Genomic DNA, 26,684 nt, shown 5'->3' with positions numbered 1-26,684 from the left:
TGTTATTACTATCGAAGTTCTAGAAGCAAAAGCTATGATTTACAAAAGCCTTTAAATGATTTAAGATTCATTAATGTTCTCTGCAATAAGATTTCTGCTCCTAAACCATTTGTTCTCTCTTTAGAAAGTATCGCTTGCATGTTTTTCAGACAAGCAAAGATTATGTAGGAATTTATAGCTTAGCAAAACACACCACAACCAATGTATTACAGGCTCTGTCCTCAACAGCACCTTAATGAAGACACACAGGTAAATGCAATTCAGAAGCACTAATCAACGTGTACATCTTGACTGCTGGCAATAACATCTCTATCGATACTACTGCTCACAAGTTCAAGAGATACATCTTCAGACGGATGTGGGGAACACTGGAATTTCCATTTTATTCATTAGAAATGTTAGCTTACTGCAGAGCGACAGCACTTTTCCCTGTCCTGTCTTCAACTGAATTAGACTAGTACTGAACAAAAATTCAAAGCATTTCTGTAACTAACCTCTAATTCTACTGCCCTGTAACACACCATTATTACTTCCAGGAATACTTTCACAAAAAAAAAAAAATAGGGATCCTTGCTTCTGCAAGGTGCTATGGAGACAAAGTTAAAATGAACTACCCTGGAGTAATACGACCACATAAGATAGCAATGGGCACAAACAGAAAATTTAAATTGAGGATTTGAGAAATTCCTGCTGGTAAGTGATAAGAACTGATCTTCTAGGATACAGAGGAGCTGCTTAGTCTGATGCTGTCACAAGTGAAGTATCTACAAAACTGCTTAGACAAAGTTAAGTAAAGCAATGTATAGGACAAATATCTCAATAATATAGAAAGATCTCCTGCAGAAAAAGCACCTATGCTGAGATCAAAGACCATTACCCACAGATTAATAGTGTACTATTCAATTGATGAAGGACAAAATATCAAGCACATGTGTCTATCATAGGTACAGCTAAAAGATCCTACTAGCTTATCCCTGACAAACTCCAATAGTGTCTATACTAAGAAAAGGAAACAGGCCCCAGACCAAACCAAACATCTTCCTTACTCAAATTACTAGGATGCTTCCTGAAGTTTCCTGAAGTTCCCTAAATAAACTCATTAACTAAGTTCTTATTCAAATAAATGAACATACCCTGAACATTCAAATATGTTTTGAAACTCCTCCTAAGAGGAAGGAGTAAGATTGAATAAAGTAGCCCTGGTTAAAATACAATAAATGCTCCTGCCAGGTGCAGATGCATGAAGACAACGGGTCCCAGGCCACCTGCAGAGCCCAACCTCAAACCCTATACACTGTTTTGCTTAGATGATAATAGGCAACCATTAAGAAAGTGGAAGCATTAATGATCATAAGGCAGAGCTGTCCTAAAAACCCAAACACAGACAAACAGCTTACATAGGTACTTAAGAACTGAAGGAAGAAGAAAAGAAACAATGCTAATACCTTTTCTGTTGAATAGCCTTTCCATCCAATCCTCAGCATATAGACTCAAAGCTTCTTTAGAGCTGGATCCAGTCCATCAGTGTTTCACCTCAAACAAGAACTCTGTCATTGTCTCGAGGTGACCTTGGATCATTATTAAAGCTAAAAAAGAGTCCTCTAAGCATCTCTGGTTGCTGGGGCATTCAGCCTAGTCACTCTGGAGTGGGAATATCTTCCTGCAGCAGCCACCAGGACCACATATGGCTGTAAAGCTTCTTGACAGCCAAAGATCATCATGCAAATGCTTTTTTTTTTTTTCTAAGTAGCAAGGACTAATCATGGAAATTAAACTCAATTTCTATCCCAGTGAGCATCTACATTTATGAACACTTCTTTCAGTAGCTGAGTAATGACAAGCAGAGACAATAAAAAAGGAGTCTAAAAATACACTCCTCTTTTTCCTGGATTAGTGTGTCTACAGTTAAATATAAACTGTGCTCTATAAATTATCAAACACAATGTCAAATTCTGAAGCATACTCCGGAATCTCTCACAGAGCACACGAAACAGAAAATGATAATTTTGTCCTGGCCCACTTAGTCTGGAGAACAATATGCTACCGTGCTGGATCACTGAGGCCCTTCCATCCCTGGTCACATTGAAAATGGCCACAATCACCACAGCAGTTGCGTATTACATTTTTTAGGGCCCTCTGCATCAAGAAAAGAGATTAATTCCCTGAACAGCTGCTCTTACAGGAAGGAAATCAAACTGCAATATTGCCACAGAATAGCTGGCACATGCATATTAGGAAGAATATCCAGCGTTCACGCTTTCTGCTAAAAATGAACTTCCCCCTACTCATCTACTGCCAGTAACTTCATTTGGAACAAAGATATGCAGGGAACGCTATTAGAACTGTTTTTATTTAAGGAATACTTGTTTACATGCATTATTACTTCTACAGCACTGTGACAGTGCCTTCTGCTCTGCAGGAATGAAAGGGACAAGCGTGCCCACAAGCCTCAGCCTCTTCTACACACGGTAGAAGCCACCACTGGCCACCATCAGAATACCAAGGTCTACCAGTAGAAGGTGAATTCAAGGACAGCAACTTAGCGCTGCGCTTATCTTTTCATTAAGTATCCCCAAATCTGATTCCAAGTGAATAATGTGCTAACACCTCACCACAAAGTAGCGGCTTAAACATGGGTTAATTTGGATTATCTAACACAGAATTGCAGAAGACCAGGGAAGGCCACATCGAAGCTCCAGAGGGCTGAGGAAAGGCCTGGCCTCCTCCCCATGTACTGCATTTGACTCTCACCAGAAGGCACCTAGTATTTTAACCAATTCACCATAAACTCTTTAACCTGAACTACTATGAACAGGTCAACTTCCACACATCGTAACAAACATGTAGAATTTAACTGACCTACATTAAACAAAAATCCCCTATGCAAAGTCTTCCAATAATACTTACCCTAATGATAACAGCTTTCAAGTCACAAACACTCCAGTTTTCCTTCTAACAACAGTAGAAAAAACACAGACTTACGGCAACTGTACTCATCTGCCCCACAAGAGATAACGTGACAGTCAGCTCCTGGAATTCCACATTCTCAATGGGCCACTGCACAGAACATTACGGGATGAGTCAGATCCATCTTAAATTATAAATTGTGAGTATTGTTGTCTTTGCCAGTTTTCAAGTATGCCATAATGAAAAATTCATAAGGGGAGGAAAGAAAAAAGGACAAGCTTCCTTCATCCCTCATGTACCTACAAAAGCTTTTAAGCAGCACTCAACCAGGGAGTGAATACAGAGAAGCCATCAGCTCCTCCGACCAGGCTCGCACGCAATCACAGGCAATGCACAGGCCCAAGCGCAGTGCGGTGACCTTCCATCTTCTTTCCAGCTGCGTGTGGAGGGTCAGATGGGACCACATCCTCACCAGCCATTTCGGAGGAAGCAAGAACTAGAAGAGCTTAGTGGCCACCTGACAGCTCTGCAAACACTCCAGACTGGAGCAATTGACTCCAAAGAGCTTTGCTACTGAAAGGGCTCCAGTGGTGCCAGTGCCCTCTGCCAACACTGAAAGTCACCAACGTGGACAGAAAGGCATTACGCAGAGAACATTCCTGAAGCACTGAATTAGAGAGCAACTTTCATTTGCATCTGTTCTGAAACAGATTATCGTGCTGCAGCCCCATGACTCCCGGAAGCTCAGAAGTCAAATACTCTACAGCCCCAACCTTGAAAAGTACTGGTGCACAATCTCACAGTGGGGAAAATACACCAACTGTAAGATATTTATTGCTACAAAGCATCTCATATGAATTTAGTATTAAAAAAAATAAGTGAACGTAGGGAAAATTATTTGAGACTTCAAGAATGCATAATTCTCCATCACAACAGCATCGCTGACGCAACTGCATGTGCCTTAGCAACAAAAGCTTACTACAGAATCTTATATACATCACAACTCTAAATATCAAAGCCAAGCTTGTCTTTCATTGTATAACTAACCCATTTTCAGAAAGGACACAAAGGTCTAGTTTGTATGTCTTTTTTTTTTTAGTATTTTATATGTTTAAATAAGGATTTATTTCTTGACTTTTACAGATTTTCTTCATTGAGGGCAGAATCAAATACATTGCAATCGAGGTAGAACAAGAGGTAAAAGATGCTCAGCCCCTTCCTTCACTTTATGGGGCCCTAAAGAAGAAATAATTCATTAGGTGATCCAGGATGATTAGGGAAAACGTGGATTATCATTGGCAAAAATAAAGATAAATCTAACAGTGGTATTACTGAGCCCATTCTTAGTTTGTGCAAGCAACGTAACAGACAAATAGAACAATATTAGGTAGTTGAAAAAATTGCTTTCTTACTGTATCTCATCTGAAAGCACCTGATTTCCAACAGTGATGTTCCACCACTACTGCATTCTCTCAGAATACTCAAATAAGAAACAACAAAAGGTCTCATCTTCACTGCCCCAAGCTATCACCCAAAACTGGTTATAATTAAAGGCATGAACAAGGTAAGTAACAAACCTGCAAAGTCAAGGCTCTGAGAAATCAGCAGACATCACACCACAGCACCAGCTCAGATCTATCACTCAATACCTCCCAAGTAGAACAGCGCAGTCTCACATTTGTGCCTCGTTCTTCCCTCCAAGCTTTTCCTTCCTTTCCTAGACAGTTAATTCCAGACAATTACTGCCTCTGACACTTTGAGACTCTCTCTCTCCCTTCTTCTTACTATATACCTAGTGACCTATAAAAGCCCCCTATACCTAAATATTCTGGTATTTCAAAAAGATTGATCATTTGAAGGAAGAAAAAAGAGCAAGCAAGGAAATTCATTCGAATGCCCACTACTCCAACATCTTCACTTGACAGCATCTCAAATGTTTCAATGCGCTCAAACGTTACACTAAATCCATATTAGATACTGATTTTACTACAACTAAATCTATTTTACTTATTAAACTGTAAACACTACCTTCCTCTTTCTTTTTCTACGGAGTTCTGCGAAAACATGTCCTTCTTGTGGAGCTACTTGTAAGTCCTACGCTTTTGATAACCAGATGTACGCACAAACAATTCAAGAGTATTACCTTATAGAAATACCCTTTCCATTTTCATCCCAATGCCAGCACTTCCTTTAGCATCCATTCAAATGGCACAGAAAGACACATGCATGAACACACATAAAACACATGCATGCTCCATCCTTCCCAGAAAGGAGAGAAAGAAGGAGAGAAGTGCAATGGGGGAAGGGTGCCTTTCCAGAGATAAGGAAATTTTGTGAAATCTGGCCTATCATTTACAAAGGCACCATGGTTTTTATCATCGCTTCACTTGCAAAGGAAACTTTGCACCCACTTCTCCCCCAAAACCCCAATGACATTGAAAAAAATACTGCATTGCAGTATTTGCCAGTGCATCCAAGTGTATCCAGTCAGCTGTCCCACCGACAAACAAATGTACATTTTAATGTGTCCAGGCATGTAAATTAGTTGTCTAGCGGACACAGATTGCCAAAACAGACGAGTAGATTTGTCAAGTTATCTGCATCTCTCTCACTGTAACATCCTCTACCACTGCCCATTTCTTGCCTGGAGTGCCGGCTGAAATATTTTCAAAGTACAAGTTCCTAAAGAAGACACTATGTTCCCCTGCCAGAATGTGGGATGCTATCAGACTTTATTTCTCCCAAAAAACCTCGGGGAGCAGAGAGGCTGTAGGTTATGTACCACCAGTACGACAACTGCACGCAGAAGATAACCTGCATTTAATTAATACCCTCACAGCATTTCAAGTAGGAAGGTTGGTGAAAAAGTCATCGTAACCTAAAAGATGTTTCCAAAAATTAATATATGCAAGATTAACACAAACGGATTTTCTTTCAATAGAGTCAAAATATTTATCAGGAGCAAATAAAGATGAGGAAGACTATTCCAAACCCATTCAAGTGAGATTTTTAAGTACACCCCTTCTAATTCATCCATTGTCACAACAGCTCGGGCTCACTTTGAGAGCTCAAAAAGGAAAAATTAATAAAGAAGAAGAAAGCAGAAGAGGCAAGAAAGCCAGACAACAGCAGAGACATCTGTGTCTAACATGGGAACTTGATTAGTGAAGTACACAGAGACAGGATTTTAAACTGATGGGCAGGATTCACATTGCATCAAAACCTAATTCTGAATTTCATCCTTTCTGACTAGGTGTTCACCAAGACAGCAGTGGTTCTTTTTTTATTTCCAAAATATGCCTAAACACAGCTGCAATTTCTCCACCTTTGTATTTAAACTGGAAGAGGCTTTACGTTTTCATCTTTCTATAGTAATTCCGAGCAATCTAACTACTAATTTCACTAACCTCACGGCTATTTTCCTACATGAAGATCTACAGTGTGATCCCTTACATGCAGAAAGAATGCCACTATGTGCAGGCTGTATTCATTAATATCATTCTAAAACAAAGAAAAGAGGAAGACTAAGGCAGGAACACGTGCGCCATAGGACAAGGACTACATTTTTACATCTTTGTAGAAATACCAAACTGAACAAAAAATGAAAATGTAAGTGCTAGCTGATGACTCTTAAACAATGCAGCTGTGTATAATAAAGGCACCCTTATTTATTGGCGTGACTAAGTTAACAGATTTAGAACACAGCATCTCTGTTTCAGATGGAAGAAAAATCATTTTACTCACACATACAGCTATAATACTTGTCAGAACACATCTCTGCACACGGACAGGCTGTGAAATACACAATTTTACACATGCACACACACCCTCCAGATTTTTCCCCTTTACAATGTAAAGCAGTGCAGCTTTCAGAGGGCCATTCAGCCACTTCTTTACAGAAAGGACTGCAGCAGAAGCAGTACTAAAAACAAAGCAAATCAGAAGGGGGATTTAATTTCTTTTTATTCCTACTAAAATCGAGCACTAACATCCCTGCTCCGATTTGCATTTGAAGTAATTGTGCACGAGAGAAAGGAAGAAAGTAAGAAATAGTCTGAAAACGAAGGCAGAAAGAAAGGCGTGTTCTGTATCCGTGCTCTGCTCCTCTTGTGCCTCCTGATGTGTGATAGATGAGCACGTTCTGGGCAACCACATTTTTATATCTCTTACACTACCGTCTATCGCTCAGTAGCCGCTGCGCCGTTTAACGCTCCAGCACCGACAGCCTCGCTTAAAGACGCACTTCTCTATCGCACATTGTTTGCCACCACAATGAGAGCCCATCACCACCAGCAGAATATTCAGCTGCAGTTCCCAAAGTAAAGTTGCCACGCGCAGCCTGCCATTGGAAGTGGCACTGCTACAGCAGATGGAGAATAGACGGTGGCTCAAGGTGGGGCTGGAGACGGAGAGGAAAATAATCCCATTATTTTCATCAATTCTGCTCAGCGCATAAACGGTAGGATCTGGTGAACTCCCCTGAACTGATTATCCTGCCATATAACCATCTGATTTTGTAAAAATACCAATATCACTTAACACAAAATCACCGCTTAGGGTAAATTCATTCTACCTACTGTTCTCATAGGGACATTTGCTGGAAAATTCTAAGAAATGATTTGCAGAAGCTATCAGCTGTGGGAGTTCACTATTATACCTCTGTCAACTTCATTCAATATAATTTACATTTTTTTTTTAATACTGCCTCGCAGGATTCCTTGCCATTTTTTGCACGTACAATTTCACAGCAGGGAGGGGGAAAAAAAAAGAGGAGAAAAAAAAAGATAACCCTCTTTTGCAAAGGAGAAAGAACAGATGCTTAAAAACAGATTTCTAGAAATCACTGTAAGCCTGAGCCAGAAATGTAATTAACACCTATTTATAAAGAATAATTAAAGTTGTGACTGCCACAAAGAATAGCACAGATAATCGAGGTAGCCCCTGCTTTTTTCTTTTTTTTTTTTAGAATTTTTTTTTTTTTTTTACACTGTTTGCAGTATTCCCACATGATTGCCACCTGCTCCCCCACTCAGCTTCCCCTCTGCTCGTTTCCCCGGCAACCTTTCATTGGCTTTTCCTCCCAGCTATCGCTTTCAGTTCGGCTGCTCAGTCTAATCTTATTTGTTTTACACCCATCAAAACAAGCAGGCAGACAAAGGCAATCCTGTAAGAAAGGGAAAAGACCGCCGCTTTGTTTCCCCGGCCGCGCTCCGTGGCGGCGGCGAGGGGACCGGGCGGGGGTGCATTGTGCGCGGCCCCCCGCCCCCGGGATGCGATCGTGCCATTTTGCACAAGGCGAGCACAAAAGGGGAGAGCGCGGCTCGGGTCCCTCGGCTGCCAGCGCGGGCTAAAAATAGAATTACTATCCGCGCACAGAAATATGGCTTTTCCCTTCTCCTCGGTACGGAGAAAGGGAAAAAAAAAAAAAGATGCAAAAAGCGCACAGACCGCGGCCCCCGGCCCCGCGCAGCCCCGCACTACCTGCCTCCCCGCGCACGGCCCCACGCGGGGCCACCCGCACCCCCCGCGGCGCTCCCGGCCCGGCGCGGCGCTGCCCATCGCGGTGGCGGCTCCCGAACAAAGAGCCCCGCGCGGTGCGGTGCGGCGGGGCGAGGCGCCGCGCTCACTTACCATCTTCAGGCCATTCCACTCCATCTGGGATCGCCAAGATGGACCCTCAGAGCCCCTCACCGAGTCGGAAGCAAAGAGAGCGTTATGTAAAAGCTGACATTCCTTCTTACAGCGCGGCTGCCCAGCGATGCAACAAAATCGACATAGACTAGGCGCTGCAACACACACAGCCTCCTCCTCTTTTTATGAGGTCATGACAGGAAACTCTTTGAAATACAATATGCAGCATTTACCGAAGCTCATATAAATCACTCGCTTTTAAAATTACCATACCTATTGCGCAGTCCACCAAAAGAAAATTACCAATCTCGAGGCTTTTTTTTTTTTGTCCTCCCCTCTCCTCCCCCCCACCCCCCCGAGGATTTCGCATCTCCGAACGCCGCCGTGCACGCACCCCCCGCTCGCACAAAGCCGCCGTCCCCGCGCCCGCCACGCACCGCCCGGCATCAGCGCTCCGCTCCGCTCCGAGCGCACCGCCACCTCGCAACGAGTACATCCTTTATTAAAGGACGCGCAGACATTAAATATGAAAGGGAGGGAGGGAGAGAGAGAGGGAGAGAGAGGGAGAGATCATGGACGAGCACAGCAAGCCACCCCCGTGTGAGACAGGCGGAGAGCGATGCACGTTTGGGGAAATCTATGTCAGCCTCTACGTCTACCTCTACAGACACCCGCTGCGCCCCGAGCTTAAGTCTACCAATACCTACCATAACCATTCTTAATGGCAAATATTGGGTCTTGAAAGGCTTCAACTCTTCTACAGACTGGCTAAGGTTTCGGGGACCTGACTTTTATTGGTATTTGTTAAGATCCACCAAGCACAGTGTGCGCAGCGGGCGCGGGGGGCGCGGGGCGGGCGGTGGGGCCGCGCTGCCCGCTCGCTGCTGGCGCTGCCGCTGCTGGCGCTGCTGCCGCCGGCCCCGCGCCGCGCCCATTTATGGCCCCATCTGTCAGCGGCGCCCGCGCGCTCATTGGCCGCCGCCGCGCGGGGAGGCGTCGCGACATCAGGTGCTATTGAAATGAGCCGCCGCCAGATTGACGGTGTTAATGAGCCGCTGACCTCCGCCCGCCGCGGCACCGGGCGGGGTTCCGAACCGCGCCGCTCGTTAAGGCCCGCGCCGAGGAGGGCCGCGCGGCCCCTCCGCGCCTCTCCGCGCGCCGCCGCCCGGCGGGGAGCAGCGCGCGAGGCCTGCCGTGCGCCCCACCGGCCGCGCCGCAACGCCCCCCGCTCGGCCTCGCTCGGGCTGGGGCGGCCCGGCCCTCGGCCGGCATTGTGCCGAGCGGAGCGCGCCCAAGTTCACCGCGCGCACACCCGCGGCCCTCCGCTGACAGAACCGCCGCCCCACGCAGCGCGGCGGGTCAGCGACAGTCCTCACAGAGCAGCGCGCTCGCGTTCCACGTCCTGCGATCCCTCGCCCGCAGGTTGGCCGGGCCAGCAAGGCGCGGCATCCTTTCATCGCGACTGACCTGGAGGTCGCACGTACCCCCACTAAAGCGTACCGCTCCGCACACACGCAGGGATCGCCTCGTTCCACCATCCGGGCGTTCCCGGCAGCAAAGACGGTCCCTCGCAGTTCGGTACTAACGGAGCGCTCCCAAACCCGAGGTAAAAGCGGAGCAGTGGGACGAGCCCACAGAGCTCCTTCTGAGAAAGAAGGGCACCTCCGTACAAACCACCACGCACACCTTCGAAAATACCGAACTGGATAAGCGCTGCTCTGGAAGTTGCATTTTATTTTCCCGTATCAACGTGCCCCCTCGGAGCTGCTCAGCTCAGAGCTGACACGCCGCACATCTCACATTTCTTTCAGTCATACACATGCTCACCGAACACACGAATACAACGTATGAAATACAGTCAGATTACAAAGCCCAGCTCCAAACTGACCCAGCACAGAGAAAAATCACATTTACAAGACATCACACAACCTAGCTGTGGAATGAGCACTGGATTTGATTAAAATAGGAACAATCTAAGGAGGCTGCGGAGGGTTTCTCTCACCATACATCTTTGTGAGCACATTTCTAGCTTGGTAAAAACTAGCAGAGATTAAACTCCTCGGGAATATCTGTTTCCTAACTCGAATATTGAGGTGACCCACTCACCGAACACCGGCATCACAATGCTACGGAGCCACTTTATTACCATACATTTGCGTGCAAATATACATTGAATACTGAAGTTAAATTTGTAATGCAAATTTTTACTTAAGGTCTCTTCTGGGTTAACAATTAAAGAAGGAAATCCAGAAATTATTTTACGTCTTTTCAAGTTCAGCTTACTTCGTTGCTATAAATTGGTTATGCATATCAGAAGATTCAGCCATTTTTCTGAAACAATAATTGCACGCTGCTCTCCTAAAAAAATACATCAGCTCTTTCGTTTGTCTATAAATCCAGGTGCTCTGCACACCGACCGCGTTCCCCAAAAGCACCCCACACACAGGCTTTCCGAGGAGCACTAAAACAAACGCTCAACCGTCCTCAGAGGCCTCCCTCCGTAAAGACAAAGGCAGAATCCTATTGTTGAAAAAGTCAACCTTATTCTCGTCTTTCCAACAGTACCATTTATCTCTCAGGGTAAGCGCCTGGCCACGGCATCACAGTTGTGACACATTCGTAAAGCATCAAATTCTCAATACAGCCCCTCCAGAATCCACCAGCGAGCATATTTTTAATGCAGTCTTCCATCCCCACAAAATAGAAACTTGTCTTAAACAGCTAATCCAATATCAAAATGAAATCACAGGGTTGTTTCCCACCCCCCCCCCCTCCCTCTCCTTACCATAAATGAGCAGTTTCTTGACTCATTAATGACAGTTTCCCTTAAAAGAAGTGATCTCATATCACTGAGCCCCTCTCCACCACGCATACATCCCAAAGGTTGCGGGTATCTTAGCATCAGTAGCCGCTAGCAAGCTCTCTCATACAGAGCCCAGATGGACTATACCAGAAGCCAATTCAGCGTTAATAACTACCTACTCTGTGCAGTTTAGAAGCCTTACGTGGCATAATGTCCTAGGCAACAGCAGCCGATTGAAACCGCAAATAAAAGACAACCCAATTCTCCAAAAGCATCAAAAGGAAAAAAATCATAATAAATTCAAGAATGATTTTTTTAATCTCTTACTTTCAGAAGATTAATCTGAAGCCTTCATAAACATAGGAAAAAGAAGAAAAAACAGATGCTGCCCAGAAAAAGTGACAAAATATTACCTCATTATTTAACAAAGCAGCATTAAGCGTCCTGCTGATTTCAAACATCTTGCCACAGATTTTGGTTAAGAGAAACAGAAAGAATCCTTTGCAAGCCCTCTGTCTGCAAAGGGTTCTTCAATTTTCTTGCGCACAACAGAATAGTCAATATGTTATTTCCCTAGAGTTCGCACATTAAAACATCTAGTCAGTGAGCTGAATTTTCCCCTTATCACACAGTAGACTCCTGTTATATGTACTGCTCTCTTTGCAAGATTAGCCTGCCCCAAACATGGCTGTTGTTTAAACTATTCTTTAAAGTAACAGTTCACTCCATAACCACCAGGTGGGCAGTGTACACAGATTCAAGTAACCATCTTAAAGATTTCTTCTTGGAATCGCTTTAGGTTGTAATATACAGCGGAACCCACAGCACTGTACCTATCAAGCAGGAGAAAAAAATGCACGTATATGATTTAAATACATATATATGGTTTGCACTGTTTTGTGCACTTCCCTCTCCAGAAGCAAGCTCAACTAAGAAAAAAAAACACCAAAACTTTCACCATTATTTTTTTTTTTTCAAAAGGAACCTTAAAATTTATGAAGGACGATTTCATTCAGTAAAAGTGGCCTAAATGGTAACACCCAATCAGTTCAGAGAACAAAATGTAATTAGAAGGGAAAACACACCCATTGAAATGGTCTGTACTGCAGAACAAAATTAGCATCAAGTTCAGCGTGACAGCATCTCAGGAATACACAAAATTCAGTGTGTAAATAATTCACATGTGGGTAGAGTCTGTTAGAAAATACTAACTATACCTCCGAGCAAATTTGCAGGCAACTTGATAAGATAATGCCATGACATAGTTTGGCTTAAATTCATTTATGAAACCACTGTTGCACGCATCAAAGCACATGACTGAAAAATGTATGGGAAGGACACACTTTTGGAGAGTCATGCACTGTTGAAATTTATCAAACTCCCCATTCCCATGTCTGCAAGCTTCCCCCCCTCCCTTTCCTGATTAAGACCAAATAACTCAAGAATACTTCCATTACTATAAAACACAAACGTACTCAGTGCTCTACAGCAACACCCAGAAGCCTGGATGAGATCGGGATCCTTTGTGCTTGGTGCTATACAAACTTCTGAAGTTGTTTCTTACCAAAGGATTTAGATACACACTAAGAGAACACAACACAGATGTGTGAGAAGGAACAACAAAGATAAATATCAAGTGCCTCTGTGGGCCAGGATGGACAGGAATGAGAATTGTGGGATCTCCAGCCACTTCCTGCACTACGACAGAACCCAAAAGGTTATTTACTGTGGTAAAATGACAAAAGCACGGTATGGACCAGGGTTTCTTTAGATTTTTCACCTACAAAGTATCACTAATTCTTTCAAACACAGCAATCCTTGCTGAGTAAGTACACGCAGAGTAGTGGTTTTCTTTGTTGGCCTTTAACTAATATTAAAGTGATGCAGTAATGACTTAACCTTCTTGAATATGTATTGAGTTTCAAGTCATCCCTTTTTATACGAGGAGAAAGGTTATTTGCATCGATTTCTGTTTGCATGAAATAAGCTTATTTTCTCATTCACCATATGCCTTGAACACTAATTAAAAGTGTCACTTTCTTCTAATGTAAAAGCATAATCATTCAGTAAATAAGTACCCTTGGCTTTCTGGACTTTGTGATAATCTATTTAAGGACTTTTTATTTCCAGGTAACTTCGGTGCTTGAATTACTGCATACTCCTCTGATTTAAAGTGAAGTGTTTTATAAACATACATTTCCCTTCCTCCCTCCCCCCACCCCCCAGAACAAAAAAGAAAAAAAGAGGTAGAAGTGCATCTTTAAGGCCCCACACTCCTCTTATCCCGAGGCAAATCCATCCAATCAATATGAAACCATTCACATGCCACCATCTGCCAAGCTGTAGAGCAATGTGGCTGGAACAGACCTCTTATAAAGCAGCAGTAGTCTCATTTTCAGTCTATTAGGAAAGCACCAGAGCTCTCATGTGCAAGGACACAAAACTCCAGCTCAGGCTCTTTCACACCAGTTCCTCTGTGCACTGCTGCATAACTCCTGTAATTTTGCTGCTCGAGTTTTCATGCTAATCATCAAAGCATGAGGGAGGAGAAAATGATCAGTAACAGTCCTATTTCACTGCAGTACAAAATAAAGAATTCAGTTTAATTCTATCCTAATATGATTACAGCAAACCATTTAAGTGCTGCTGCCTGCGAACTACAGCCTGACGTTTTCCATCGCCTCATTTTTCACTCTTCCAGAGGACTGAACATTTACACTTCGAACTACGTTTATTCCTCCTGAAAACATTTCTACTGAAGTTATTCTTTGATCAGAATTAAATATCATTTTGTTGCTTGACAGATGGGAAGGTGCAGGTGGATGAGGAACAAAGGAGATGCATGTGAGAGTAAGAGACGGATTTGAACTCTGAAGTGATTTAATAGAAAACAACAGGCTAGGAAAGGACATTACACAATGCAAGCACTAGGGTTTGCCCTATGCAGTAATTCAAGAACCTCCGCAGAAAGTCTCCTCTTCAAGCTATCACATCAACACTATCTTTAACAACACTGAGCTCACACATAGCCTTTTCATCAGCAGATCTCACAGTAAATTAAGAACTCATCCACCACTTACAGCATCGGCAAACTCACTGCATGAGTCTACCTTAAATAAAGCATTAGAAGACAAAGGAAATGTATCAGGGCACAGCCACTTATTAACGTGCACAAAAAAAGTAGTTTGTCTCTTAAAACCATCCACAAAATGCCAAGAAAATGTGAGAAGCTGCTTGGGAAATTCAAGGACGCTGGAAGTCATGAATCCAAACAAACAAAACTAGGGTCAAACAGCCCATGGCACCTCACTGCAGATCAGACTTCAGCAAAGAGAACAGAACAAAAAAGCAACCAAAAAAACAGTCCAACAGATCACTCTGAATGGGTACAGGAACTGGGATACAACAGAGCAGAGGTTTCTCTACCTGCTGCTACTTCAACAGCTTATTAATAATATATATATCTGGTATGTATATAAACTTTTTTTTTTTTTTAAACTGAGTAGTGTTAGAAAACCCAGCAAAATAAAATACTTCACCAGCTATCTCGTGGAAATCAAGGCACTGCAATGCTTTTTAGACTATTGCTCTTTGAGGTTAGTGAACTTATTAGGTGTTTGAGGAGTTGAATTCAAGATCTCACTATAAAAATGTATAAAAATAATAGTGATAACCCACAAATGGAACACAGGACAGTTTTTGAGGAGATAAGTACTGAAACAAGGCAACCGTTGTGGTTTGGAGCTTCTGTTCCCTTCTTTTATTTGATGAGCATCTCACAGGGACAAGAGCCCATCACTGCCTCCTGTTCTGTCCCTGTTGTGGACCCACCAGCAAATGAACAAGGCTGATGCAACATGCTGCCTATGTGCTGAAGCCGCCCCTGATGCGGGAAGACTCAACATGCCATGGAAACCCTGTCACCTTTCTAAGTGGTGGCAACAATGACAAATCCAAGAGGAGTTCAGGATCTAGCTCCTCAAAAATGCCAGGAGTAAAGAGACAAGAGATGTAAAAAACAGGTAAATTTGATACTTAAGCCTCCTAAAGAAATCACAATTCAGCTGCTTCCGTATAAATATGCTATTTAATGTTGCTTGCCCACCTTTTTTTTCCCCATGCCTTATGAGATGTGTAATTTGGATGCTGCATTGCTGCTCTAAGTATCATACACCAATTTTCCACAGACGGGTATATCTGCAAATCCCACTGTGGATACTTACGTGTGAAAGCTGGGAGACTGGAACAAAGCTCCCAAGGGCATGGCAGAGCACAGAAGTAACAAAATGAGTGGATGTAAATAGCCCTGATCATGAGCAAAGTCTCAGCAACGCACTCAGATTTGGACATGCATGTAGGGCAGTGAATAAACACACATCTAAGAATGTGGTGACAACCCAGGAAACTCACCCCATGCCAGCTGCACAGGGCTCCTGAGGAGGCAGACAGCCCCACTAAGGGCCAGGAGGGCTGGGATATACAGGAGTGGCACCTGTCCTACACTTCCCACAGCTGGTGTTGGCATCACAGGTCCACAACTCTGACTCTCAGCAGACAGACACCTCAGAGGCCACAGCATCCCTTAGTCATACCGCTCCTCTTCCCTGGCCAAAATTCAATGCCTTTTAAAAGAACCCAGAGGCACTGCACTGAAGTAAGACGCAGAATATATTCTAGGAAGACATGTTAATGAGAGATAAAGCCAATTCTTTCCTCCCTTCCTGGCTGCTTTACTTTTGCTTCAGAAATACACAATTCAACACTTTCCCCCGATATTGTTTCCTTCCTTTTAAATCTACAGATTTTCAAACTTGGATTCAACAGCAGACATTATGAAATCAGCAGCATGCTTTACCATCACTGTGAGCAGAATTCAACCCCACCTACAAAGAGAGGGTAAACATTTCTACCTGCTGTCAGCTTTGCATAAAAAAGTTTGCTGAGTTTCAACCAAGCACAAATGAAGAAGTTTTCAAAGATTTATGACTGCATTTTTAAAATGTATTTACTTGTAAATAATGAAAGGACTTAAGACACTGAATAAGTCTAGACTTGCCAGGGAGATTTACAAGAGTTCAGCCATTTTTAATGCGCCTATCCACGAGCACAAAAACCCTCACAGAAGTGGAAGTGGGGCCCTTCAACAAGCACTGCCTAGTTTTAGAGAGGCTGATGGATTTGGTTTAGACTCTTCTCTTACACAGCATTCTACACACCTTGTATTCAGGCCAAATAATATCAATATGAACAAAGCTAAAAACCTGAAAGGGGGATTAGTCAGGTGACTTTTCCAAGCTTTGAGATGGTGATCAGAAGAAGATCTGGGGAAGATGTGAGGTGGTTGATAGGGGATGAGAAGAGAGGTGTAGCAGGAATCAAAGGAGACCAGCAAGCAGAGTGCAGAAGGGTTACATCTCCTTCAGCCTGCAACTACACAGGAAAGATAGAGTCAGGGAAGACAAAAAAAATACAGAAACAGTGCAAAGAGTTAAGAGTTATCAGCTGTCACAATTTCTTATTAGAACAGCTGGCTCTTGGAGCATTTCAGTAATAGTAGGCAGAATGTAAACCAGTCTTAAAATTTCAGATTTAAAAGTTATCAGTTTCAATGAGTCAGCCCTATCACGCACCTAACAGTAACAGCCATACTACCCAAACCTAAGGGGCTTAAAAGGCAAAGAAACAAGTCTGAAGCAGCTGAACGAACAAATCAAGCTTTTCTTGCAAGTACAAGCATAATCTCTGGGACACAAGCTTCTCTACAGGAAGCTCCTAAACTACACCTATTTTTATGCCTTTTACTTTACAGATAGATAAGTAAGGGTTAAAAACATGCTTGAAGAGTACCCCAAATCCCAACTCAGAGACAAATGGCTCCATCGTGAACATGACTCATACTTCTGGAATCTGGATTGCACAATAAAGAAGTGACAATTTTATAACAGTAACAACAACAGTAAGGTACAGAGAGGCTAGAAGGTGGAGGAGAAAAAGCAGGCACAGTATTTCAAGATGGGCCAGCAGTGATTCTGAACTCTCCATACTGAGACATGTACAGGAAGGGGTCAGAGAAAGGCAACTACAAGAACAGCAGAGAAAATCAAGGGGCTCTTTCTCCCTGGGATTTGTGCTGCTCATGTCCTAGGATCTGGATGACTCTCATTGGTCTGAAAGACTTAAGTTTTTCCTGCCCAACTTTCACAAACTTACAAATGCATTTACTACTTTCATTACATTACTTCTTGCACTGTCAGACATAACTTTGCAAATACTTCTCAGCTTTCTCTGAATTAAAGCAGATGAAGAACAATGGATATTTTTAAAAAGAAAACCTATTCCAAATTCATTTATAGCAATAAAAACTTGTCTGAAGGTTTAACTTGTTAATAAAACAACTCTGGTTACAATTCCTAAGTAATACATATATAGTGCTTGGATTTCCAGGGAAGCACTAAGAAAAGGGCTCCAACCCATCTAATTTATAACTGACAGGACAGCAACAAACTGCATCAGAACAGCTGCTCTGAAAAGCTACCCAGCTACAGGCTATCTCCCTGCAATTTAAAGAGTATTTCACTCCACCACTTAAACACATTTATATGCTTTCAAGTTTTCCTAATGTTTTACAAGGATTCCCCAATACAACAAACAATCTTTCCTTTAATAATATCATGGGATGCATTGTAACCTGAAGCCGGAGGCCCGCTCCAGCCTCATCAAGGTGTTCGCAATCGTTAGGGACATCTCGGTCTGTCCATCTACCTCGGTGCACACCAATGTGGTGGGTGGTAAAATGGCGTTTATTAACTCGTGACAACAGTTTATATAGCCTTGTACACCTTCGTCTACGCCCCTCTTATCACACGCAAGCACTTACATCACTACTTCTTATCTAGTTACTACGAGCAACTACTCGAAAGTTCTCTGCTCACTGCTACAGTAACCCGCATCTAGGGACACCCTGCTCAGATAAAACTTAATTGTTCTTTAACATTGAGCAAAAAAAGTTTAAACTTGCCCAATAAAGTTTTTAATTTTACCATTTTTCATAGCCCCAGTGCCAATAGTAGCATATATCAAGAAAGCAATCTCTTGGAAAGTATTTCAACAGAGCTCAAGTAACCTGCATACACCTAGTGAACAAAGAACACAATTCCTCTGCTAAACCATGACAAATGAGACTTTCTCTTGCCTTTGTCACCTTCCATCTACCACTGGCTATGGCACAAAGGCTTCAATGCTACCTGCACAGAATGCCATGCGTCTCCTCACACCCAGACTGCTTGAGGTACAAATCTTGCCCCACTGACATCAGTTCACAACTCCAGTCTTCACCATCAAGACATTCCACATTCACCGCCATAATGCCACAGGCTATGCAAACACCCATGATGGAGATCACACACTGCACACATTGCTGACAGATGCAAAACTTCCCAAAGCAACAAACTCTGGAATCCCATCACTCGCTTCTCCCTGTGGAAAGCAAGGCCAACCTTTTCGTTGTATCGTAAGATCATAACAGTAATTTATTAAAAGAATCTGTCAGAACTAGACACTACTGCATGTTTCCCAAGCTTTTAAGTAATGAATGAAGGAAAAACATCTGACAGATACATCACATCAACTACACAAACCAAAATAAAAAGATACTAAAAATGCTGTTGAAGACAACATGTAAAAGTAAACACTAATATCCTGCTCCAAGTGCTTCCACAAGACTGACAGAAATAGTTTTAAAAATACTGCAAGCATAATGAAGGTTCTACTTTATTCAGATCCCAGAAAAACTTCAGTTTCCACACAAGAGATTGCTTGTAAGGTTCAGATTAAGACAGACAGGCCAGATGCTCTGCAGTGCCTAATTCACCCATCAACGCTTCACTATCCTGTCCACAAACTCAGCTTAACCATTCTGTTAACAGGTGACCACTGAGTGCCACATCTGACAAGTTAACAGCAAGGAGCAAGCAGCATGTGGTATGGGACTGCTATCGAGTGACAAAAGGATCCCCCAAAGCATCATTCAACGCTAGATAAGCAACGCAACCTGGCAAAGTCTCAGCCAGGTTTCCAGGCAAATGATCTGCAGAGAATCACACAGAATCACAGAATCATTAAGGTTGGAAAAGACCTAGAGAGCAGCATCAGGTTCAGATAAGCAAGCAGGAAAATCAGATCAAATTGCAGCTCCTGGGCCTCCCCTGCCTCACTCCTCAGAGCCTTCTTTGTCTTCAAGAGGGGCCAGGAAAAGATGTGACCTCTGGGAACACCTTTCAGGAGGTAGGCTGGTACTTCTGGTGTTATCATCTTACCCTTTAGGTGTTCATAAGTGAAATCCATGCACAGAGCCACAAAGTACATGCCTGTGCTACACTGCAGCATCCCATTATTACAGATTATTTCTTTGAACTCCTGTTTCATAAAGGGTAGTTAGTTCTGGGTGCTAATAACCCTGATTTAGAACTCTACTCAGCAATGTACTCATTAGCTAGACCATCTGTGTAAAGGGAACAACCTACGCTGTCACAGCACACAGAGCCTGGGGCTGACCTTAATATCTTCCCCCACATACCAGCAGAGGACAAGAGAGAAGCCTGGCATCAGCTTCATCCTTTCCTCTACTGGAGGAAGATGTCTGGGCTAGCAAGCAAGCTTCACACCCCTCAGGTCACACTTCCAGCTGTGGGAAAGCACTGTTGCAACAACTTTCTCTACAGCCCTGGTGGTAAGGTGGGAAATTTGGCTGCCCTGTCAGTGTTAAGACATGACAAGACTCTGACTTAATAATAAGAGAGACCTTACAGGCTGTGTGAAATAGGCCTCCTGACACTATTCACAGCTACTGTGAGTTTAGCTGATGGACTGGAAAGCACCCAGCATGACATGGAACTGCAAAGTCCACAGCATTTATTGCTTTTCATCTTCTTGTTCCTTCCTCTGTATCACAAATCTGCCTGCAAGGACAAGCTACCACAAACTGCACAGCAGGCTCTCCTGCAGGTTCTTCCTACCTGCATGCAAGTCATCCTCAAGACTCAGACCAAACCACTTGGGTGACCATCAAAGCAGGAACAGCCTTCCCAGACACATGTTGAAGGACAACAAAACAGTGAGGACAATCCAAAAGCCAAGTGAAACTGCAAGTTCAGATTTTGTCCTTTTTTTAAGCAACTTAATTCTGGAACCTGCTCTACTGGTCAAGAAGTTTCACAAAACTGGTATCAGCTTAGCATCTTTGAAACTCCTACCTTTCTGTCATTCATTCCAGATAGGCCAAGGGGTTAGAAAGCCATCAAGCATAGAACACATGACAAACAAACAAGCAGGATAGAGTAAGGACTTTTCTTAGAAAACTAAGATTAAATAAGTCACTAACAAAAACTATTTGAAAACACGTCTGCTCGAATGAGGAATGGTTATAAATTACTGGCAAGTGACAGACCTGGAAACAGGAGTCTCAAGTACATAACTGGATTCATATAAAAACTTTTGTAATAAAGCTTGCTAACCTCCCATCTAGAAAACAGCAACAACCTCTAGCAAAGCCACTAGTACTCAATACTACACTGCAGCATAACCTGATTCAGGACAACCAAGCCCTACATACCCAAAGCAGCCAGAGCCAAGTGCTCTACAGACCCCAGGAAACCGGGATCACCCAGGCATGGGCTAGCTTGCAACATCCCTCAAACTGAATCAGATTAGCTGGGGATATTATTATTTCCATAAAACAGCATGCATAAGGTGAGTAAATCTTCACAGCTAGACATAAAACAGCGTGCTTTAGCATCCTGCAGCTGGCCAAAGAACATGCCTAGAAGAATGAGGTTCTGAGGTCTTAAAGGGCAAGGTGCACAGGAGATGGGCAAGCCTTCCTTGCCCCAAGGGTGCCAGACCTTCTCTTTCAGACCTAGCAAGCCTCTCCAGTAACAGTGTTCCTACTAAATTATGACAGTTTTGATACACTTTGGAGGATTGGGGTTCTACATAAGCAGTGAGGAACAGCTCAACCGAAGGTAACCTCACATGGGCTGCTGCAACTAGAAAGGATGTCAAAGTGCATGAACTGGGGTGTGAAAACACTCAGTACAAATTTGCAATTATACCTTCTTACACACAAATAAAGACTAAGAGGGTACACAGTGAACAGGCCTGCAGGGAAGATTAAAATCCACTATTTACATCTTACCCTCAAGGAAGCATCAGCAGCTATATTTTTTTTTTTTATAGCAGGCCAGCGCACCTAGCTGAAAACTAGAAATAAAGGCTAACTTAAATAACAAGATGCAAGGATTCTAGTTCTACATTGCAAGGAAGTATGGAGGACAACGGTTCAAATAAAGTCAACCGTGTTGGAAATAGTGCATGAAATCCCAGAAGTGACAAAACTACCAGTCAGTGAAGAAGATGAAAGGAACCAAGTGGAAGAAATCAATCAAGAAGAAAGATTTTTCTCCTTTTTTAGAAGGCAGGCAAGGGGCCAGATAACATAAGTGGACACACATGCAAAAAAACCCCCCACAAAATTAGCTGTGAGTACAGCAAATGATCAATTTGATAATAAACTTAGACACGGGGACAGATTTGCTTCAAACTTAGGAATGACAGCAAGCACTGAGGGGTGCAAACAATTTTTCTTGCACTGGAAAAGAAAATTGTTCTAATGCAAATGGATGAGCTGATTAACAAAGCTTGCAGAGTCTGTTGTGAAAGACGGGTGAATGGAGAGAACCCGAGGGAGACACTAAGAGCACGTAAACCAAATCAGGGAGCAGCTGACTGCATTTAGAAGGAAGCAGCTATAGGAGCACTTAGAAACACGAAAACAAGAATATGACCTAGGCACAGTAAACATGCTGAAGTGGACGGGAATAGAAGGCATCTGTTCATTGTACTCTTGAACTGGAGAAGTATCAGTGTAGTTTCACTAATACCATTTGTTATTATTACTTTTGACAATCAGGAGGAGGTAGGAGATTATCAGAGCTAATATTTTAAGAATTCAGTAAGGAATAATATGTGGAAGCTATGTTTACTTTTTCCAGCACTAAAACCAACTGTTGAAGAGGGGGAAAAACCCTTAATTTATGGAAATCCCAAACTCACCCTCCCATGCATTAACTTCACATCATTACTAGGACAAAGGGTACATATTTTCTCTATTGTGAGGATATACAAGCATTCTTTTCTTGAAAAATAGTTTACTACGTCATTGAAATTGCAGAAGCATCTGTGCACTTTGGGGACTTCAAACATTGCATCAATTATCTGAATAAATAATGAAAAGACACTGTGAATAAAATGTTCCATCAAGCCCCGTTCACAAGTCAATTGCTTTTTGAGTCTAGTAATATACTGTAATATTTATACGTTATTCCATTTTACAGGAGGTTAGGAGTTTTCTGTGCTTCTGTGCTATAGTTACTACAGTTTGGGGACAAAAACTGCTAGAATACAAAAGGCTACAGGAAGCATAACACACACTTAGATCCTCCACTGTAAAATCTCTTTCCATACTAAAACCAAACAAAGGAAGCACAAAACTCCAACTGGAAGCAAAGGGACACACCAAGTCCCACCAGCAGGTCAGGCCAGTGACCAGCACTTAATGCTTTGAAATTGGGTCCCTAACAAGCAGCACTCGGTCAGGGCAGAGCACGAATGCCTGTTTGTTGAGCTGTCGTTTCCAAAGAGTCTCTGGCTGGCACCTGGAAACAGCACAAGCATAAGGCTGATTATCATTTCTGTAACCCCAGAGGAAAACGATCAGGCAAGATGTTTGAGTAAGAGCAATGCTGTTCGAAGGCAGCATTCATAAACAGAACAAAGACTAAACAAAAAGCTAAACAAGTACATCATAATTAACAACAACCACCAAACTTTTAATTAAGATACGCAAGAAAAATCAAGGAGAGCTAATTAAAAAACACAAGCGTATATACTTCCTTAGAAAAATCTGAATTGGTACTGCAAACCAAACAGGCTAATTGTAAGTGATCACAATTATTTTGTCACTGTTACACAGTTTAGGCACAATTTTTCAGCCTGCCGTTTAATCCTGATCTTGTTTGTACTTCCCTGTTCTCTGATGCAAGATTCTCCCAGCCAAATTCTCCCAAAACTGAAGAACACACCACAGAAACTTAACTTCACAGAGCAGGCCTATTTTGTAATTAGTCTGAGGCACTCTTTCCTGCCTAGGACAGTATTATTCTCACAAGGCCAGAATTCTAATTATGATGCACTCCCCCTATTCACTCTGAACAAACCCAGAGCTCACAGAAATGTGTCCTGATGCACAGCCACATTAGGGCCACTGCACTCCACCTGCTCTTGTATCCAAGGCTGCCAGACCAATGTAAAAACACAATGCAATTCCACATATTTATCTGGTAGGTACGAACTTTCCTTAAAGCTAAAAAAGAAGTTACAGATAATAGCAATCTAACTGACATTATCTCATGTAGTACCCTTCCATAGAAATACATCCACTTGGATTACTAATCCAATTCTTCAAAACAGTACCAGGCCAATCTGAACACTACCAGGTAGTTATGCTGTCAGAAATAGGCCAAGAACACCGACAGAGTTAAAGAACTTATTTGCTACATATCTATTTCCAGAAAATTCAAGTTTAATATAACAAATAGGGATACTTGGGGTTATTATAGCTAAGAAAAAATAAAAACAGGTACAAAAAGAAATAACCACACAAAATGCCAGAACGCCAACACCAAAATGATTTACAACTAACAGCCTCCACACCGCCCCAGAGCAGTGCAGAAATGAACCCATCACCCTATCAAGAAAAATCTATCTTTTGGAGTTCTTTCTGCACCAAAATCCTACTTTTTGAAATGCTTTAAGATGTCTTACATACAATAGGAACTGACAGGCCAATGGAAGTCTCATGCAATTGGTGAAGGAAAAGGCTCATTCCAGCACGAAGGCCTGCACAGCCATAAGCCTCACTGCCTAATCAGTCTTTTTTTTTTTCCCCAACCGTTAATTGAATTAATTTACTACGATTTCTGTTGCTTTCCCCTAAAACAACGCCAAACATTAACAACCAAATAAACGCCACAACACTGCAATGCTTCTGAGCGCCACCTGACTTACAAATCTGATTTACTTCTCGTTGTTTCAGCACCCCCCCACCCGCACATCGCCCAGCACAGCTGACGAAATCACCCTGACCGCACACGGGATTCTGCTTTGGCCGCAGGTTGCTCCCCACAGCCCCGCGCTCCTCACAGTGCCCTTCAAGGTGTTTTAAACAAAGAAATAAATGGGAATGGCTTAATTTAAAGGGTCTAACCGCTCGCGCTGGTCTTTCTTTTTTAACCTCGAGCAGACAGGCGCTGGCACACAGCAGCCTCACCCGCGCGGTGCTGCAGCACGTGCTGGGGCAGCAGGCGCTGATCAGCAGCCACTAAAGCACATTACTTGTGCTGACGTCACCGCACCCAAACCGAAATCCTCGCCAAGTTCACTCTTTCCCCCCCGTCTACGTGCAACATCGCAATAAGCAGCGCTGCTGAGCACGAAGCGACCTGCTAAGACCTTAATTAACTGCAGCCCTCTCCCACCTTCCCCCATCCCACAAAGAAAAGTTCAGAAAACTCCCCGAATCCATTTTCCAGCCCTCCTTTAAAAGCCCCCCGGCCCCGCGGGACCCCCCATACTGTGCTCCCCCCCCACCCCCCGCAGCCCCCATCCCGCGCCTCACCGCGCGGTGCACGCGCATCTTCCGCCGCGGGTTGCAGGAGGCGCGGAGTCGGCGGCCCGAGCAGCGCGTGCGACGGTGGCTGCGGCGGCACGTGGCGGCTGCGGGGTCTCCCGCGCTGCAAAGCGGGGCGGGACGCGGCGCTACGCAGCGGCGTGAAGCGGCGCCGCCATCTTGTCGGCGGCAGCGCCCGGCGGATTAGGGCTAGGGGGAGCGGGGATGGGCTTTTTATCTCGGCAGGCGCTGCGGGGAGTCGGCTCCGTGCTCGGCGGCGGCGGCAGTCGGGGCAGCTGTAGGGGCAGCCGGGGTGGGGAGGGAAGGGGAGGGGAGCCGCGTGGCTCGGTGAGCCCCGGGCGGGGTGAGCCCGGAGGTGGGTGCCTGAGGGGAAGAACCGAGCCGGGGTAACGTACCCAGCGGGTGTGCGGGCTCTGCTCCCTCCCGGGGCCGCGACGCATCCAGGTGCCTCGCGGAGTGGAGCTGGAAATAAATGAAAGGCAGCCGGTGGGACGCAGTGCGCGCAGACCCCTGCCTGGGGGTGCTTCCTTGCCGCCAGTGACCTCCTCCGATAAAGATGTACAAAGACGAATTTTGAGCAGGTTAAAAAGCCTCTTTTTCAATCAATGCTCAAGGAACGGATAAGATGATGTGACACAAATGTATGATCGTGTGCCACAAATAGAACATTGTGGGAAGCTTTCCCTTAAACATAAGCTTTGTCCTATATTTTTTCAAACAGTTTATTTCCTTGCTGTGTAGGTCATTCTTAACATTAGGCTAAATTTAGCCGAAGATGCACCAACAGCAGAGGCAGACCGCCTGGGGAAGCTGAGCGGGCTGCAGGCTGACTGCTGGCCTGGGCGGGGGGCTGGCTGCAAACCCTTCGCTTTTTTAGTGACTTTTTCTCTGCAGCTCGATTAGGGGTAATAAAGCCACAGCTATTTAAATAAAATATCTCCAGAAAACTAAAAGTTTACAGTGTGGTTTGTCTGGTACGCTCGTGCTGCAAGCCGGAATGCAACCTGCATTAATTCCAAGGGTATTTCTACCACGTAGTGGGGGAGGACTGTCGCCCTAACATCTCAGGGCTTTTGAAGATCTGTACTTGGGACTTCAAAACAGAGGCCTAATCTCTGCTTCCACTAAGGATGGCAGAATTTGTACTTGTTTATGGACTTTGATTTTCAGTTCTTTGTGTATAAATTTAGCTGTGGGTGGGGTATCCTCGGCCAGATTTTTCCCTATATGCTATACATAACAGAATGACAGAAAGACATACATGGTTCTGTGTTAGATTGACAATGAATTGCATTTGCTAGCAAATACTGGATCAGATCCATCTGTTTCAGAAATTAGCATAGCAGCAATTTGTTTGTTTGGCTTCATCTGTCTATTAGTTTGGTCAAAATCCTCATTTTAGAGACAAACTAGCACATACAGAAAGGACCTGTGATATTGTCTGTGCAGGCATCCCATGAAACAAATTATTCTAAAAAATGAGGTTATGAAATGCAATTACCAGAAAAGTAGACAGAGCTAAATTAAGATTTCTTTCTTTTTTTTTTCTTTTTTTTCTGGAAACAAGCTTGATTTTTTTTTTTTTTTTTTTTTTTTTGT

At 43.6% G+C, this 26,684-nt stretch overlaps 1 protein-coding gene across 12 annotated transcripts in view; it reads right to left on the bottom strand.

Moving 5' to 3' along the window:
- ELAVL4 (ELAV like RNA binding protein 4) overlaps positions 1 to 25,996 on the bottom strand; it is a 74,158-nt gene extending 48,162 nt beyond the window's left edge. The window contains exon 1 of one of the 12 annotated variants that reach the window (XM_090146647.1): positions 25,481 to 25,996. In XM_090146647.1, coding sequence (XP_090002773.1) covers positions 25,481 to 25,525 — 45 coding nt within the window. In that variant the 5' untranslated portion in view covers positions 25,526 to 25,996. The other 11 variants (XM_031602184.2, XM_090146645.1, XM_031602210.2 and 8 more) reach the window with 11 other exon arrangements.
- Between the last annotated feature and the right edge of the window lie 688 nt (positions 25,997 to 26,684).

This window comes from Phasianus colchicus, chromosome 9 (assembly GCF_987193195.1).
Source record: "Phasianus colchicus chromosome 9, bPhaCol1.hap1.1, whole genome shotgun sequence".
NCBI classification, from domain to species: domain Eukaryota; kingdom Metazoa; phylum Chordata; class Aves; order Galliformes; family Phasianidae; genus Phasianus; species Phasianus colchicus.
This window is presented reverse-complemented; position numbering and strand designations above follow the sequence as displayed.